The sequence below is a fragment of the Rattus rattus genome, chromosome 4 (assembly GCF_011064425.1).
Source record: "Rattus rattus isolate New Zealand chromosome 4, Rrattus_CSIRO_v1, whole genome shotgun sequence".
NCBI classification, from domain to species: domain Eukaryota; kingdom Metazoa; phylum Chordata; class Mammalia; order Rodentia; family Muridae; genus Rattus; species Rattus rattus.
Window position 1 is genome coordinate 14,196,350 of NC_046157.1, and position 14,029 is coordinate 14,210,378.

Below are 14,029 nucleotides of genomic sequence, written 5' to 3' on the forward strand. Positions count from 1 at the left end.
ACTCAGACCCCAAAGAACATGCATGGTATATACTCCCTGATAGGTGGATATTAGCTAAAAAGTACAAGATACCCATGATATGCCCCACGGACCCAGAGAAAGCTAAACTAGAAGGAAAGCCCATGTGAGGAAGCTTGACTCTCACTTAGAATGGGGAATAAGTTAGTACTAAGAGACAGAGGAAGGGACCTGGGTAGGAGAGAGGTTGGGGAGGGGAATGGGGCAGAGATCAGGATCAGGTATGGAGACAGGCAGAAGAGAGGGTCAGAGGGCCAGGAGAATGAATGGGAATCTGTGACTTATGGAGATGGGGGTGAGTGTGGTGGGGGATCTCTAGGAGGCTTCCAGGAGTCAATGTGGATGACCTTAGCTCAGGCGCTTAAGAGTGGAGCCATGGAACCTGAAGAGGCCACTTCCTATAGCCAGGCAGGACCTCCAGTGGAGTGATAGGGACACCAACCCACCCACAAAACTTTTGACCCAAAATTTGTTCTGTCTTCAAGAAATGCGGGGACAAAAATGGAGCAGAGACTGAAGAAATGGCCAACCAATAACAGGCCCAACTTGAGACCCATCCCATGGGCAAGCACTAATCTCTGATGCTATTTAATGATACTCTGTTATGCTTGCAAACAGGAGCCTAGCATAACTGTCCTCTGAGAGGCTCTACCTAGCAGCTGACTGAAACAGATGCAGATACCCACAGCCAAACAGTAGATGGGGTCAGGGACTCTTATGAAAGAGTTGGGGGAAAAATTGAAGGCCCTGAAAAGGACAGGGACTCCACAGGGAGACCAATAGAGTCAACTAATCTGGTCCCTGGGGCTCTCAGAGACTGAGCCAACAATAGCACACATGGGCTGGACCAAGGCCCCTGGAACATAGGTAGCAGATATGTAGCTCAATCTCCATGTGGGTCCCCCAACAACTGGAGCAGGGGCTGTCCCTAAAGCTGTAGCCTGTGTTTCCCAACAGGGCTGCCTTGTCTGCCCTCATTGAGAGTGGATGCACCTAATCCTGCTGCAATTTGATGTGCCAGGGTGGGGAGACACGTGGCGTTGGGGAAGGCACCCTCTCAGGGAAGAAGGGGAGAAAAAATGGAGGAGGGACTCTGTGAGGAGGGGATTGGGTGGGAACAGCATTTGAGATATAAACAAACAAATAAATAAAAATAAAAGGAACTTGCTCTGAAAAAAAGAAAGAAAAATCTCTGAATTAGAAATATAAATTTAATATATTGAATATAAGGAATATATAGGCTATCATATAGGCTTAGTTTTCTTGTTCTTTTAATGTAGATCACTTAAAAGGAAATCTTAAAAACTGGAAGAAAGTGGTGAATAGATTATTCTCCAAGGAGGGCAATTCATCCCTTTAATGTAATTAAAAATATTGAGTTTTGCTCTCTATATGGAATTCAATTTGCACTCACTGCCTCTCAGACTTGAGGGAAATAAAATACCCAGACCTGAGAAAGTCCAGAAATAAAAAGGGATTCTGGAAACCTTCCAAATTTTCAGCTGCATTCTCTAAAGAGACACCGAGGGACATATGGGACCTCTAAGTACATCTGCCACATGGTGTTCAGAGGTGGGATGAGATTCATAGTTAGGAGGGGACAAAACCCAAGATTAAAATGAACACTCTGTAGAACAGGGCAGAGGTGAGAGGTGGGGTCTGGGAAATCTCAGCTGCTGTATTTACTCTGTCACAATCCACCACGTGATCTGACCAAGTCCTGCCCATGGCTGCCCATCTCCAAACCAGAGGATGGGATGAGGTCAGTTCTCTGACTCCAAGAACTCCCTGGGGATGTGAGCTGTCTGTCAGTCCATCTCCAGTGCTTTCCCCGCTACATGTACAAAGACCCTCCCTTAGTGCTGATTTCTAATTCCTTACCTTGCTAGACGTTCCACATCAGAAAGCTTCTCCATCTTCAGGGTTTTATGGGCAAGAGCAATGACACGGAAGCCTTGCACTGTGTAATTCCTCAGCTCCTGTGGGAAGTTCTTAGGCACTGGGAGAAGAGACAAGAGAGGTAAGTGTAAGATCACAGCGAAGTTTACCCAGCACCTAAGCCACTGTAGGATGCCTTCACTTTACTTCAATGTTCACTTCATAAAAATGCTGTACCGGAAAATATACAGCTTCAGACACAGGTCACAAATAGCTTTATGTTACTCTGATGAGGAAAGAAAAATGCTAAAACTGCTCTGTTCGTTGGCTGTACTATGCACCAATTCTGTGGCTTAAACTATGTTAAAACTTAATCTCTAATGTGGCCGTATTTTAAATAAAGACCTTTGAAAAGTAATTAAGTCATGAAAGTGAAACTTCAAGGAGTGGATTAAGACAAAGGAAGGCATAAGAGATGGTTTCTCCTCACCAGGATACAGCAGCAAATCAGGCAGCTACAAGCCAGGAAGCTAGTCCCCACCAAGAACCAAATTATTTAGCATTATAACATTGGACAGCCCAGCTTCCAAAACTATGAGATGGAGTCCTGCCATGTAGGCTGCCCAGCCTGAGGCATTTTGTTATAGCAGCTCCCTGAAGATGAATGTGACCATTGTCTATTACACTGATTGGGTTCATCAAGGACAGACCTCAGGACTGTGCTCTCTCAAATGAAATCAGACAAATAGCCAGTCTTCTGGATTAGGGTTGATAATGTTCAGGCTCCGTGTGACGCACTGTTTGCTTTTGTCGATAAAGTTTTAAGCTAAGTCCACTCACTTGTTTATTATTTTGATTGCTTTGTGGCCACAGTGGTAGAGCCAGTTACCTGATACAGATACTGTGTGGCCAAAGAGGCCTGAAATATACACCGAGGGACTCTTTGCAGAAATAGTTGCCCATTCTGTGTGTGTGTGCATGTGCGTGTGGGCATGTGTGTGTGCATGTGCGTGTGCAGGAATGTGTGTGCATGTGTGTGTACAGGCATGTGTGTGTCACCGTGTATGTACGGATGTCCTCCCTCTCCTCATTGCTTTGAGACAGCACCTCTCTCTGCTTTCCTGCTGCACAGGCCAGTCTGGCCATCCTGCAAACTGCTGTAGATCCCTGCCCCCTATCTCCCTGAAGGTGTTCACTGAAGCTACAGACGCATAGATGATACACCTAGCTTTTAGAAGTCATTTCTGGAGATCCGAACTCAGGTTGTCAGGCTGATGCAGCCAGTGTTTTACCCACCGAGCCACATCCCCAGCTCCCATTCCTGCTTTACACGGTTGGTGACGCATTGTGGCACTTACGTGCTTTGGCGTGACTATGGTTTTGTATTTACAAATTCTTTTGGGTTTCTCATTGCCTACGTGATAGCATCAGATGAGAGCTAAAGAATGGCACAGTCATGGCCGTGGTGGTGGAGGTGAAACAACTAAGTTTTATTCTCCGTTCTATTACCAACTCATGTTCTGACTTCTGCCCGTTAAGTCTCTCTTCTGCACCTTGGTTTCCATCCACAACTTGAGCAATGTCAGACCCTCACACTTCCATTTACCTCAGACTTAGTGTATTTCTAAACTATTCTCGGAGGCCTGGATCAAATCTCAAGGAGACTTCTAGCCTACATTTATTTATAGGAGAGAGAGGCGAAACATCAAAGGTCAAGACAACAGAAAGGTTTGGATGGGCTGTGGTGAACAGCAGAGTAGAGGCTGGACCCTTCCTGACACAGCAAGGCAACAGGAAGATTCTCATGAAGGTCTACATGGCTGCAAGCAAAAGAGAACACACTCTGTTAGCCGAACACAGTCTCTAACCCGTTAGAGACACAGTTAGTGGGATTTATGAGGAAGATCAAAATCCGAGAGTGAGGTCTGTTTTCGCCCTTCGAGGAATCAGACACATCCTGTGTATGCCAGGCAGGTCCTTCATTCTTGGCCTATAGAAGGGGCACTTCTAAGGTGAAACTAAACAGACTCCAAACGTAGACATTAGAAAAAAATATTCATGAAAATTAGAATTCCAGGCACAGTCGGCGGCTACTCTGCAATCATAACAAGTAAACGAAAACCAGGAGAAAACTGCCAGTTTCATCCAAATGAATTTGAGTGCACCAATTTTCTTATAAACTTGGCCATCACTTAGAATGTGCATATGTTTAGGAGAATATTAAATAACACAGCTCATCTCAGAGTCTGGACCGGAAAGACAAAAATGGCCGGGAAAACCATCCAATGTCATTGAATTTAGCCTAATCGCTCTTTTCTTAACATACTTCTCTATAAAAATATTCCTAACCGAAATCTGACTTGATTTAAGGCCTTCTCCATGAAATGGAGTCCATACCCAATGTTGCTTGAGACTAGATAGGCAACGGACCTAGCAATAAAATGACTCCTAATGGCATTCTGCTGTTCCCATAGACATTGCTTCGCTCAGCCACCTGGCGAGAGAAGCTTCCAATCACATCCGATGGAAACAAAAGACAGAGACCCACAGCCAGACTATAGGCAGAGAGTGAGAGATCTCAGAACACACAACCCTCAGTGGGCTATCTCCATCAAATTCCTGCCCCAGGACTCAGAGAGCCCTGCAGAAATGGATGGAGGACACCAAAGGAACAAGGCCGTTTAAACAGAGCTAGGCTAACACACATATGAATCCAGAGACTGAGACAGCATGCACAGGGCTTGCACAGGTCTGCACCAGATGGGGTCCTAGAGCTCTGAGGAGAAGTAGACACATGCCGCCATCTCTAGCCAGCTACGTCCAATTGATAACCACCCGCAAATTAAAATTTAGTTTCCTCCAAAGGAGTCTCACGAGACAAACAAACTACTTGGAAGGGGAGGCCAAATGCCAAGAAGTAGATGCACGTCAGAAAATGAATTCAACAGCACCTTTGGAGATTCTCTGTCTCACACTGTGTCAAGAAGTTTAAGAAAAACACCTCACAGGTCCTTTGTGTATTTATCATGGCTTCCAATTTTGTGCTTTTATGAGATTCCTGTGTATGCAAACATGCATGTCTGCACCTATACGTGTTTCTCATGCTTTTTCTTCGGCTCCATTGCTTGCTTGTTTGTTTTCTCCTATTCTCACTTGTTCGGTTTTATCTTATTTCTGGGATGTCTGTTTCTAATAAGAGACAGAGAGCATGTGGATCCAGAGAGGGCGAGGCAGGGAGGAACTGGAAGAAGTTCAGAGAGGGAAAACCATAATTAGAGATAGTGATTTAAAATCATCTATTCCAATAAAAGAAAGAGATTAATTAAAAAAATTCCCCTGAGTTGGGGAGATTCTTCAGCAGATATAAGATTCTAAGTTTGAAGACCTGAGTGTTAGGTCTGGGACCTCCATGGTAGAAAGATATGACTCCCACAGGTTTTCTATGGTCCCTACACACAGACACAGACACACACACACAGACACACACACACACACACACACACACACACACACACACACACACACACTTTCCTTTCCATTGCTTTGTCTCTGTTTCTAATATCAGAGCTAACCTTGGCCCCTCCCTTTGCCTCAAGTTGACAAAGAACTGTGTTCTACCCCACCCTAAGTTTTCTCTCAGGGTTCCTCAATCTTACCTTCCCCTCTAGACAATGTACCCCTGTGGTTTTGCTCCACATATCCTGCCCTGATGCCCCACTGTGGCTGGATCTTCTGTCTGTATGACATCCAGATGTTTACTCTCTCTGTCTACACCTTTCAGTGTCCCCATCTGCCTCACAGGATCTCCTGTGCACTGCCACGGTCACCCACACGAATCGACCTGTTCTCTTCACTGGCTGTGGCCCTTTACGTCCTCGTGTGCTTTGTTACGGTGACGCAGAAGTTTGCTTTCTACGTTCGGCCTTTAGAAGGGTTTCCCCTCTTGAAAGAGGAAAAAACCAACCAACCAAACAACAAGACGTCAGTACCCGTTTCAGAGCGGCAGAACCTGGCCACCATTTCCGGGGCACCCTTCATGTAGACGTGGAGACGGAGGTCACCAGCCAGCTGAGCAATCACAGACATCCTTTGCAGTCCTGAGGAAAATGGAAACTGGCGCAAGATGGTGATGCTCTCCACGGGACTCTGCAAGGACATGGAAGGAAAGGGACTGAAAAGCCTTCAGCGGCACTCAACAGATGGCATGCACACTAAACTAAAGGGTTCGTGCCCTCCAAGGTGCCCAGTCACATCACAGCTACAATGCTTACCCTTTTCTGGCCTATTCAGGGTGACTCCCTTGACATGCTATCTGCCCTCGGAAGCCCTTACCCATGGCTGCCTGGAGATGTTCTAATCTCCTTCCAGGCCATCCTCTGAGACTCGATGATTCTTTTTCCCAGAAACACTCCTCGTTCCCAGCTCTGCTCTCCCACAGTTCGTTTGTCAGCCTCTATTACAGCACTTGGCAGGGTGTGCTGCACTGACCTGCACTCGTATTGATTCTTGACCACTGTGTGCTCTTCCCATGCAGAACCCAGCAGGCTTATTATGAAGTCTAGCCCAGTGCTCCGGCACTCACGGGCGCTCCCCGAGTATTTGCTGAAACACTAATGAGCGTAGTCAGGGCTGACGGCATGGCTGGGCCAGCTATGGAATTTATTAGGATAAAGCTAAATGGAAGAAATGTGCAATGTGTGCAAAACCAGAGATGTTTCTCCAGTGTTTGGGGGAAAGAAACATATGACCTATGGAAGCAAGTCATACCTGGCTGGCGTTCGGTCCTGGTTTTATTACTGTGCCGGAATCTGCCATGCTGTATTTGCAGGACGCCACTTGGCCATCTTCCATATTCTGTTACAAAATGAAACATTTATAAGATTCCTCAGAGGCAAATAAGAAGAAATATTTTTCTATGCGTGCTGTCCTAATGTTTTCAAAAGCCTTTTCATGTAGCTTCTCTTTCCAGATATTTACTTAAATGCTGTCATTGTCAAATTTGTGTTGCTTTTATTGACAATAAGGACTTTGTCAGAAAAAAAAATGTCAAAAAGCCAGAAATGCTGTCGATACATTAAAGCAGAAGTGGATGGGAAAGTGCTGGACATAGGGACACCGTTGTTCCTGATGGCTGTCTCATGGCTGGAAGAGTCTGTCTGTCTCTAGTGTTGAGCCCAACAGCTCTCAGCTGTGTTAACAGCTGTGTCCTGAGATGAACACAAAAGCACTTGTACCTTACACCTGTGTTACCAGTCTAATTTAGCTAGCTGGAAAACCAGCAAGTTGGCGAATACCAAATTAGAAAGCACATTTGGAAATGATTTTATTTATTAATTCGGTAAAACATCCAAACAGTCTGTATGTGGATGACATCACTATTATTGAGAAATTAATATTATCCAATATTGGAAATGAATCCACTCTATTTGTCTTAATGATCTACCAGGGGATTGTCTCTCCCCTTTTACATTTAGAAAGCTCCCAGCCAACAAAGGATTCTTAACTCAGGGACCCATCAGACCCAGACTAAACCTTAGTGAAAACTGATTTGTTTAACCATCACGACAGTTCTTCCAGAAGCAGTACTAAAGATTCGTGTTCACAAACAAGACCCCGACTTGTGTGTCTTCTGTGTGGGTAGAATGAGGCATTACTAGAATCAGAATCCAAGTCACATGTAGAAACAGTGGCTGCAGTCATCAGTTCTGCTGGTGTTTGGAGAACTCCGATCATTAGGTAGTTCATTGATTTCCCTTCACTGAGATCCATGAAACTGGACATTATTCTGTCTTTATGCCTTCTTCAGAGCCAACGTTCTCATCTCAAATTACTGAGTTTAGGAATTTCTCTTATATCAAGTTTTCCCACTTTAAGCACTGGACTTCTAGGAAGCCAAAATTCCCATTACTCACATTTGCATGAGCGTCCTGTGAGGTGTGTTCCTGCTCTGACAGCCCTTGTCTCCTTGAATTTACAATTAGATTTGTGTTTCCCTGACTTGTGTGTGTGTGTGGTATGTGTGTATGTGTGTGTGTATGTGTGTGTGAGTGTGTGTGTGTGTATGTGTGTGTGTGTGTGTGTGTGTGTGTGTGTGTGTGTGTGTATGTGTGTGTGTGTGTATGTGTGTGTGTGTATGTGTGTGTGTGTGTGTGTGTGTGTGTGTATATGTGTGTGTGTGTGTATGTGTGTGTGTGTGTGTGTGTGTGTGTGTGTGTGTGTGTGTGTGTGTGTGTGTGTATGTGTGTGTGTGTGTGTGTGTGTGTGTGTGTGTGTGTGTGTGTGTGTGTGTGTGTGTGTGTGTGTACTCTCATGTGTACCCAAGTATGCAGGCAGGCACATGCAGCTTCTACCGTGTGTTTTAGATAGCGTCTCCCGCTGGAACGCAGGGCTCTGATTCAGTTGGCTATTTGGCCAACAAGCCCCAAAGCTCCATTTGCCTCTGCCTCCCCAGCACTAGAATTGCAATTGTGGGATACCATACCCATCTTTTTACCTGGGTTCTGGGAATTAAATTCAGATCATTTGCCTGTCTGTGCAATCTGTTCCCAAACTGGGCTGCCTTGTCTGGCTTCAGTGGGAGAGGATGTCCCTAACCTTGGAGAGACTTGATGTGCCAGCGTGGGGAGCCACCACCCTATCAGGTGAGAAGGGGAGGGGAAATGGGAAGAGGGACTCTGTGAGGGGGGAACTGAGAGTGGGGGCAGCTATAGAGCTGCAAAATAAATAAATTAATTAATTAATTAATTAATAGAGAAAAAATTTCAGATCCTTGTTTTGCAAGGCACGCACTTTTCTGAGGAGATTTCTTCCCACTCCTTTTCTGCCCTTTCACACATTACCGGAAGTGTCTTCCTAGCCCTTTTCTTGAGGTCAGCAGAAAGTTGCTACCCAACAGGCTTGGTAACGAAACTGACTATTGTTTGGCTCTTTACGGTGCCCAAAGTCCCTCACACTCTCAGTGCTCACCCACGTGTGCAAAGGAGGCCTAGGTATTGCAAACACACAGATGGGATTAGAGCCTTATAGTCTTGGTTCTAGATCGACATGGCCAGGGACAGGTGGGAAGCAATTTCCCGTCACAGCAGATCCAGGGCAGGTGCTTTATTTCTGCCTCTCAACTGGCATTCACACTTAGCCCAGAAAATAAGACTAGATTGGACAAGGGTCATGTATGTTCATGTATGAACCTCTATTCTGTAATACGGTAGCTACCAGCCCATTGTAGCTTCTTAAATTTAAATCAGCTAAGAACAACTGAAATCGATAACTCAGTTTCATACTAGTATTTTCACAATGGAAGTGTTTGTTAGTATTTGGGGGTCTGATTTAGGCTAGCATTTCTTCAAGGCTGTCTGGGAACACTGGTACCATGTTATGATCTATCTAGAAGGATTTAGGGACAAATACATTAGGTGAATACCGCATGTCATATCCTCTCTTGAATCCTTAAAATGCACCACAGTATATTAAAGAAGATCCCTATTCAAACACTAAATTTAATTTTGTTTAAAGAGCACTTCCCCCAAATTATGAATTTATGGATTTGTATACCATGTTGTACTCTTTAACAGAATTCTTTCAAACAAAGATGGACAGATCCTGTTAGGATTAGACCAGAATTCATCCAAGCAGTAGTCACATACCACCCTTTTAATACAAATCCTCATGACGCGGTGACCGCCCCCCCCACCCAGTCATAAAATCAGAGAGATCAGACTGTTGAGCGCGATCACATCTCCAAACCTCAAAGCCTACTTCCTTTACTAAACGTCTGACCGCGCCTACAAGTTCTGAGGAACCGAAGTTGACCTGAACACAAACTTACACAGATTGCAGACACCGGCAGAAAAGCCTCCTGAACTCCGCAAACCCACGGGATATCCAACTGCGAAAGTGCAAGCATGTGTCTGCCTCGGTTTTAGACATTGAAAGATACAGTGGAAAGTGTGACCCACCAGTGTAGCAGAAGGGAAAGTACACTTCACGCTGAGGGCCAGAGATACTCAGAGCAGCAGGGAACAACAGCTCTCCTCATTCCCACACAGGAACTCTGCAGAGCAGGGAAGATACACAGAAAGCGAACTGCGAAGAAGCCATTGTGCTCCACCCTATCGGAGCACTAGACACATCGCTGCTTTCTCACCAGCAGAGCAAGCTTCAAATATAAGCCAGAGGTAGGGGAGTCTACATTTATCCCAGCAATGAAAAATACTTGACTGCTATTTTCCTATTTTTATTTTTTGCTTGGCTATTTTTCCGCGTCGGTTTTGAGGTCACGTGATGGGGCTTTAGGCTTATTCTTTGTGTGCGACTGTTCTCTCCTGTGCTCGCTCATTTCTCAAAGCTTAACCCTCTGTGCTTTGCCTCCCGTTCCTACTTCACGTCCTCTCATTTTCGTTTCTTGATTATCAATATCCCTACTTTTAATAACATTTGAACACCGCCCCTGTGTTCTCAGTAGCTCTGTTATTCTCTAACTTGATCGTGGGTGTAATAACGGACCTATTTATTGCTTTGTTCTCTATTATCTGTTGACAGATCATTTCCTGTCCTTTGTTTCTTTGGCCTAAAGAGTAGAGATCATAAGCTCAAGATAAAACTATTCAGGGGTTGGGGATTTAGCTCAGAGGTAGAGCGCTTGGCCTAGGAAGCGCAAGGCCCTGGGTTCGATCCCCAGCTCCGAAAAAAGAACCAAAAAAAAAAAAAAAAAAAAAACTATTCAGGAAGAAGATCCACAGGGAACAATATGTACAAAAGGTGGGTGAGCCATGAAAGACGCATCTACCCAAATAGGCATGCAGACCACAGGCGAAAACAAAGGCCTCCAAAGGCTACTGTTCCTAAACACTGAAAACAAAACACACCACCACCAACAACAAACAATAACAACAACAACAAAAAAACCTAACAAGTCACCAAAATACCAAATAAATGATTCAAAATCCCACTTTTAAATGTTCTATGATTTCATGAAGAATTAAACAAGCAGATGAATGAAGCAAGAGATTATTTTAGAGGCTGGGGAGATAGCTCAGCAGGTAAAATGCTTGTTGCCAAGACGTAAATTCAGAATCCACATAAAGCCAGACATGGACCGCCTGCCTGTAAGCCCAGCATGATTGCAGTGAGATGGGAAGCAGAGACGGGGAAAACCTCAGGAGCTGGTGGGCCAGGTAGCCTGGCATCCACAGTAACAAACAGGAAGGTTAGCTGAAGATGAGGACTATGCCTAAAGTTGTCCTCTGCCCGCACACATACCTATGTGCACACACACACACACACACACACACACACACACACACACACACACACAGAGGTTTGTATACATGTGGAGACAGGGGAGCGGGAATTCAGCATGGAAATAGAGATTTTGAAGAAGTCAAAAAGCATCAATGTTGGAAAAGAAAGTCTAAGACGTGAATCAGTCACACATGCACACAACGGAGAGCACCCCCAGGAAAAGACAGGTCAAGAAACTGTCTCCTTCAGATAGTGATGTTAAAACCCAAACAAGCATGATCACAGCCTGAAGAAAATCTAAGACATGATTGGGAGAGAAAAATTAAGACTTCATAGGGGTAGAAGGAGGGAGTTGTCACAAAAAAACTAAAGGCAAAGAAGAACTATTCAATAAAATTCTCGCTAAATTGTCAAAATTTAAGGATATGCATATAACATATATAGCATTTAGAACACTATATGAACCTGACAGGAAAAAAAAAAGAGAGACTGACATTAAAATGTGAACACAACAGAAAAATAATAACTTACTTGCAACAACAAAACTATCAGAATAGCAACACGCTTCTCAGCCAAAAGCCCTTAAGCCAGGAAAACAGGAAGGAAGTATTTCAAGTTCCAAAATGAAGAACTGCCAAGCAAAATCATTATATCCAGGAGAATTATGTTTTAACTTAAAGGAGAAATAAGGACATCCCAGGATAAGTAAAAATTAAAGCATTTCATAGCCACTAAGCCAGAGTTACATAAGATATTTATAAGAATTCTACACACAGAAGAGGAGGGTAGTCACAACATGAGATAATGAGGAGGAGATGATGATGGAGGAGGAGGGGGAGGAGGAGGGGGAGGGAGGAAGGAAGGAAGGAAAGAAAGAAAATTCTGTAAGAACAGACAAATAAATAAAAATTAGGAAAGAGTAAAAAACACCCAATTCAACAAACCAGCAAACCTTAAAGGCCAGCAAAATAAAAAAACAAGTAGTTTCAAACCAACCAGAGAATAAACAAAACTACAGGAAATAGCAGGTATATTTCAACAATAATCCTGATTATGGTTGCAACTTTCTAATTAAAAGACACAGACCACCCGATTGAATCAGAACATAAGATCCAAATATTTGCTCACTGTGAGAAACATATTTCATTGGTAAACACACAGGAAAACTGAAAAAAAGATCAAAGAGTGGAAAACTATGCATCCTGCACCAAGCAGATCCAGAAAACAAACAGGATTAGCCATATCTGACAAAGTAGGTTTCAGACCAAAAGTTTGAAAGAGATAGAGGATGTTACTAAAAGAAAATATCCATTAAGAAGGTTAAAAATTAGGGGTTGGGGATTTAGCTCAGTGGTAGAGCGCTTGCCTAGCAAGCGCAAGGCCCTGGGTTTGGTCCCCACCTCTGGAAAAAAGAAAAAAAAAAAAAAACGTAAAAGAAGGTTAAAAATTTAAAGATATAGGTTCGATGCTGGGGTACCCAATTACATAAAACACACTTAAAATCGTAGATAGTCCCATATACAATAATACTGTGTGGATTCAATTCCCTACTCTCCTCAATAAAACACCACAGCGAGAAACTCTACAAAGAAAGCTCATTGTTCAACAGCACCATAAAGCAAAGAGCTCAAGTGGACCGATTTAATAAACATCTGCTGTCATTCTACCTCTCAGATGTGAATATGCATTGCTGTCAGCGGCCCATAGAACGTTCTCAAAAACCAGATCAAATTCTGTGCCACAAACCAAGTCTTAAAAAATACATTTTCTTAAATCTTATCAGCTTACAGTAGAATAAAACCAAAAATCAATGGCAAGAAATGCGACACAGGCATGGGTAATAAATAATACTATATCTTGAATGACCCATGTGTTCAGAAAGGAAACCAAAAACTCTTAGAGTCAATAAAAATTAAAACATGACTTATTGGAACTTTTAGAATGTAGCAGAGTTAGTTCTAAGGGACATGAATTAGTATGAGGTTCTACGCTTGCAAGTTAGGGAAAATACTCTGCTGTGCTTGCAGACAGGAGCCTAGCAAAACTGTCTTCTGAGGGGCTTCATTCAGCAGAGGAGGGAAACAGATGCAGAGAACCACAACCAAACATCAGGGAGCTCTGGGAGTCTTGTGGAAGAGTCTGGGATAAGATTGAGCAAACTAGAGGGGTCAAGGACACCACGGGAAGACCTACGGAGTTAACAAGCCTGGACCCGTGGGGACTCACAAGACTGAATCAGCACCCAAGGAGCATTCAGGGGCTGATCCTAGGTCCCATATATATTTGTACCAGATGTGCAGCTTGTTCACATGGGTCCCCTAACAACTGGAGGTGGAGGCTGTCGGATTCAGCTGCCTGCCATTGGCTTCTCTTCCCGGAACTAGACTACCTAGTTGGGCCTCAGTGGGAGAAAATGTGCTTAGGCCTACATTGACTGGGTTTCCCAGGGTGGGGTGATATCCAAGGGGGTCTTCCCCTTTGGGGAGGGGTAATGGTGGGAGGTATTTGTAATGGTGGGACTGGGAAAAAAGGAGGGGACTAGGAGGATGTGATCAGGATGCAAAATAAATAAATAATATAACAACAAAACTAAATCAGGGAAAACTCAGTTACATAATTGAATAGTTTACCTCTTAGAAAAACAAGAATGGCAAAGAGAAAGAAAAAAGAAAGAAAGAATAAACCCAAACCAAAAGCAGTAGATGGAAAGAAATTATAAGGTTAAGGCTGAAGTCAATAAAATGAAGATCACAGGGCAGTTAAAAACAATCAAATGGGGCTGGGGATTTAGCTCAGTGGTAGAGCGCTTACCTAGGAAGCGCAAGGCCCTGGGTTCGGGTCCCCAGCTCCAAAAAAAAAGAAGAAAAAAAAAAAAAAACAAACAAAAAAAAAA

The 14,029-nt window shown here is 43.8% G+C and overlaps 1 protein-coding gene across 1 annotated transcript in view; it reads right to left on the bottom strand.

Moving 5' to 3' along the window:
• Atp13a5 (ATPase 13A5) overlaps positions 1–14,029 on the bottom strand; it is a 132,041-nt gene that overhangs the window by 47,515 nt on the left and 70,497 nt on the right. Inside the window, exons 15-17 of the mRNA XM_032900053.1 lie at positions 6,664–6,750; positions 5,886–6,042; positions 1,900–2,017 (exon numbers count right to left, since the gene is read on the bottom strand). Of these exons, the coding sequence (XP_032755944.1) occupies positions 1,900–2,017; positions 5,886–6,042; positions 6,664–6,750 (362 nt within the window). The remainder of the gene's footprint in view (positions 1–1,899; positions 2,018–5,885; positions 6,043–6,663; positions 6,751–14,029) is intronic.